Below are 4,927 nucleotides of genomic sequence, written 5' to 3' on the forward strand. Positions count from 1 at the left end.
AATAAAAGAGCTTTGCTTTTCATTTTACCCGCATTCCGGATACTGTATCACGAAGTCACAGGTAATCAATACAAATAATATTAGATAATAAATGGATAAAACCTCCATGAAATCGCACCCTCACAAACATTTGAAGCAATTGTTATACACGATACCTACAAAAGGAGGGATGTTCCACAAACTTCTTCTAGAATGATAATTTTCTGATGTACGTGGAGCCAACTTGTGTGTGTAAAACTGCCTGAAAGTAACCCAAACTACAGTATTAAAAATGTATGGGAGTCCTTAAACATTTGGTTTAATAATTAAAAATGTTTGAAGGAATATCAAAGATCCAATTTCAAGTTAGACATTCTCCTCCCCTTTACTTATATTAAGATTTTATTTTTTTAATGTAACAAAAAAAAAAAAAATATGCAACGGAATTGGCTCCTCACATGCACCGACGTAGAAAAGTAAGTGCCTTAGGGCACAGATATGGAATTTTTTTTTTAAAAGATATTTACTTTGTAAAATCTTAAATTTTAAAAAAATTTATGATATTTGAAAATACGTGTTATTTGAAAACTTTTTTATTTTTAAATTATTATATGTTCAAATTTATTCATTTAATTAAAATTTTTACGTATTTTAATTATTAAATAATTATTATAATCTTCTAGACTATATCAATTTTAAATTTTGATCCGATATTAATCACAACTTCCCTTATTCGTACAAAACTTTTTAAGTACGAAACATTTGAAACTCGAAAGAAAACACTGTTTTAAAACATTTTTCAATAAAAACATCTTAAAGTTTTTTTTTTTTTTTAAATTTTTTACAATCAATTAGTTTTTGGTTGAAAAAATTTTTGAAACGTTTTTGCTGAAAAGCACCTTAAAAACAAAATTTTTTTTTTGCATTCACTTGATTTTTGGTTAAAAAAACTTTTATAAGACGTATTTCAGCAAAAAATCTTTAAAAAGCTTTTTTTTTTAAATTCTTTGAAACTTGAAAGAAAATATTTTTTAAAAAAGTTTTTTAGCAAGAACGTCTTAAACTATATTATTTTGATTTTTTAAAATAATTATTTAAGATGTTTTTAGTTGTAAAACATCCTAAATAATCTTATTATATTTTTTAAAAAAATTATTTAATCCTTATTAATTATTTAAAACATTTTTAATTAAAAACCCCTTAAATATTTCTATTCATTTTTTTAGGAAATCATTTCTTCAACCCAAACACCTTAAATGATCTTCATTTAAAACGTTTTTCGAAACCAATATTTATTTGAATAATAATTTATTTAAGATATTTTTCATACCAAACGTCATTAATTGTAATATAAAAAAAATTTAACAAAACAATTATTTTCAAACATGCTTTTCAAAATAATAACGGCTATTTCATACATTTTTTACTCAAATCAAATTTAAAAATAATGCAACGTTTCCTTTCAGAATCTTAAAATATCTCATGGATATATAAGTTTCTGATTTCGAGATTTTGGGTGCTATTGAGAATCTATCACTTTTATTCGGAATCAAATTATCCTAAACCAAATGTTAAAATTAAATACTCATCAGTAAAATTCCAAAGAAAAATTTGTAAATTCTCCCGATCTAAACGCCCCTTTATATACTATGCAATGCTCCTCACGTATTGGTCAAGAGCTGTATTAAATAACTCACACCTGCAACAAGAAAAACAAATCAAGTGCATAGATAAAAAAAAAAAATAGTAATCCTTTTAGCAAATATCAAAGATAAGGAGTGAATACGCCAAATAACTGACTGGAAAAGATGTATTTAAACTTTGTGGCTAATGCATCTCTATAGAGCTAACATAATAAACATTCTTGGCATTTCATTATAGGAAACAGTACTTATCCAAAAATATAGAAAAAGAGAGGAACCATATTCAAGAATGATGCCAAGCCCATGGCTTGGGCTACTAATTTATAATGCCTTCCTTTCTATACTAGTGCAAAATTCCATCATTCTATTTGAAAACTTTGACAAAGACACTCATTGGACTGAACATCTGCCTTCATTAACAAACTCATTAATAGCATAACCAATTACAGTATTAATTGATTGGGGAGAAATAAAACGACATTACTCTGAATAATGAGCTACTCATCAGGTTCAGGTACCGTTGACGTGTAATTTTACCTATTGGCGGAAGATGGTTGCACTGTATGTTAATCATTTATCTTAGTCGATTTCATTATTGTCAACCCCTAATAGACAGAATATTTAGTAGAATCCACCCTAGAGCATAAATGGACAAAGCAAGGTCCTTAAGGACCTGAACAGTAAAACAACTTTCATCTCAAACAAATTGTGCATCCAGTTAATTACAAATTTACAAGGCACAAGTAGTATCATAAAACAGAAACTGTAGAGAACAAACTTGAAGATAACCATAATAAGAGCTCAAAGCACAAAATAGGAAGTCACAAATCACTCGTTAGAAGGTTGCGTAAATAACCATTAATTTTGAAAATAATGCAGTGCAATTCATTAGTTTTTATTCAACAAAGATTAAAATAGTGAGAAACTTCAGTTCCCAGGGGTAACCAAATATGTAAATACATGCAGCATTAATCAATAGTGATGACCAGTGGTTGTCACATCAGATCAATCCTTAAAGGATAAGCATGTAAGCTATCAGGTTGGAAAAACAAGGGGGTGTTATTTACCTGATAGGAGTCCCAGGGGTATAGAGTGGATTCTTGGCAACATACTCAACATACAAGTTATAAATATACTTGAGTGTTTCACGAAGATCACCAGTCCTGGGATTAGTGACCAATATAAACTGCACAAAAGGACAAATAGAGTAGCAGAGTAAGAATTTCTTTGAGAAACATATACAAATATCCAAATCAAAGGCAGGTGGCAATAATGTTGTCAAAAACATAGTGCAAAACAAAAATACTAGCCATTATAGACAATGTCAAGCATGGCCTTTAATGCTACCATGGAATTATTTTAATTGTCCTAGTATCTAGCCTTAAAGAAGGTTTTGCATACTACTCATTGAATTAGTAATTTTGAAAAAGAAGCACATTAGACTTCTCAGCAATATGAGGCATCTGGTGACACATAGGAGTGATGAATCTATAGAAGAACCTTTGAGATAAAGCTTTCAATTCTTCGTATATTTTGGAGTTAAATTTAAGTGCTAGTCCAATAGGGAGGATACCTTTTAAGAAATTAACCAAGAATTCAACAATATAAAGGCAAGTAAGTTCAGGGCTTTAATAGAAACATGATGCAAATTATGTCCGTAAGATCTCTGATGAATTTCAAATCCTACGTCCCTGCTTATTTAACTTGACAAAGGACTACCCTGATAGATAGCTAATCACGTTGAAAAATTCTAAGTCCTCCAACATTACCAGAAACCACAATTAGAAACTGCCCAATCTTGTAACTCACAGCTCCATTCGGAATTATTGAAGTTAGAGCTGTAACGATCTAACATTCACAACATGTATCATAGCCCATTCATCTGTGAGGCAAAACATCAAGCGCATCAAATGAACCTAAAGAGCAACCTCTAAAATGCTGAGTGCATTTGGAGGCAAATTGTAGATTGAGCTGTTTCTACCCCTCTTAATAATATGTGATTTAAGTTCAATTACAAATTGGTCATGAATTCATCAGTATCCGGCATCTAAACTAAACCACCGTAACACAATTGAAAATAATAGTAAAAAAAAAAAAAAACCTTGATCCCCGAAGGAGTTTCCATGAAACTAAGTTTGTAGGTATTAGTACGGAAGCAATGAAAGGAACACCCTTGACCAGGCAACTGAGGGACCCCTAGATTTCCCTTTTCAGCACTGCACATCATCAACAAATTCGAAAATTATAAACCGAAAAAAGAATAAAGAAATCCATGACTGAAAATGATGCTGAAAGGAACGAAGAGAGAAAAAGGAGGAGAGACCTAGTGGGATCCATTTTGGCAGTTAGGGATTTGAGTGAAAAAAGGAGACCAAACATGAGCTTGTGATCTTGTTGAGGGTTGAGGGTGTGGAGAGGCCGATTCCACTCCCTGTAAAGCAAGCACACTCCGTTTCGGTTGAATACGTACATCATGTGGGCGTTGTTCCCCGCCGTCGTTGGTGTCGGCGCTGATGGACTGATCTCTGATCCTCCAAAGAACTGCATTGTTTCCTTCTTTTTCGATTACTTTTTATACACTGCTCCTATTTATTTATTTATTTGCTATGTTCGTCCCAGATCCGATCTATGCAATCGGTGAATCAGATACCTGACCGTGGCTGTGCCAAGCAATTCTACGTATCAAGGATTGGAACTTGGATTTTGGGAGATAAGGAGGAGAAGCTAAACGATACTGAAAAATCAAAAAGAAAAAGGTTAAAATAATTATAAAAAAAATTCCTAAATTTAACATTTTATTGAGATAAATTTTTATATTTTGAATTTTAGTGTATTTAAAATTTTTTTAATTTTTATTTAGTATTTAAATAAATTTTTAATATTTATATTTATATTTAAATAAATTTTATTTTTTAATTTATATTTAAATAAAATTTTCATATAAATTAATTTTCATATTAAAATAAAAACATATTTAAATAAAAATAAATAAATATGAATTTCTTTTATTACAATAAAAATATATGCTTATATTTATAAAACTTAAATAAAAATTTTGTAAAAGTAGGTGATGGAATTGGAGACTGAATCCAGGACGTCGTTTGAAAGAGTAGCTTTCGGAGTGTAGACTTGGGCCATTCAGCCGTCTTATAAATCTAGCACAAAGTCATCTCTCGGTTAGAATGCGCATGGCCTATGGCCCGAATTAGTCTTGGTTTATTGATAACGAATAATATAATCAAGCTGGCTTTATTTTGTAGTTTTTTGGTCGAATTATGCTATCAATTATTGTATTTTGATTAAAA

At 30.3% G+C, this 4,927-nt stretch overlaps 1 protein-coding gene across 1 annotated transcript; it reads right to left on the minus strand.

The window, feature by feature from the left end:
- Nucleotides 1–1,499: 1,499 nt before the first annotated feature.
- LOC111280749 (uncharacterized) lies at nucleotides 1,500–4,405 on the minus strand. The gene is made up of 4 exons (XM_022868210.2): nucleotides 3,946–4,405; nucleotides 3,724–3,838; nucleotides 2,690–2,808; nucleotides 1,500–1,678 (listed from the first exon to the last, which is right to left on the minus strand). The coding sequence occupies exons 1-4, from the start codon at nucleotides 4,167–4,169 to the stop codon at nucleotides 1,627–1,629; spliced, it is 510 nt and encodes a 169-aa protein (XP_022723945.2). The 5' UTR covers nucleotides 4,170–4,405; the 3' UTR covers nucleotides 1,500–1,626.
- Between the last annotated feature and the right edge of the window lie 522 nt (nucleotides 4,406–4,927).

Source organism: Durio zibethinus, chromosome 17 (assembly GCF_047325235.1).
Source record: "Durio zibethinus cultivar Kanyao isolate XHJ-2024 chromosome 17, ASM4732523v1, whole genome shotgun sequence".
Lineage (NCBI taxonomy): Eukaryota > Viridiplantae > Streptophyta > Magnoliopsida > Malvales > Malvaceae > Durio > Durio zibethinus.

Bases quoted from the DNA above. Each gene is read 5' to 3' on its own strand.
- LOC111280749 (XM_022868210.2), bottom strand. From the start codon at position 4,169: ATGCAGTTCTTTGGAGGATCAGAGATCAGTCCATCAGCGCCGACACCA. The intron at 3,839-3,945 runs GTCTCTCCTCCT...GATGATGTGCAG, and splicing joins GCCAAAATGGATCCCACTAG to TGCTGAAAAGGGAAATCTAG. The intron at 2,809-3,723 runs GTTTTTTTTTTT...CCTTTTGTGCAG, and splicing joins AAACTCCTTCGGGGATCAAG to TTTATATTGGTCACTAATCC.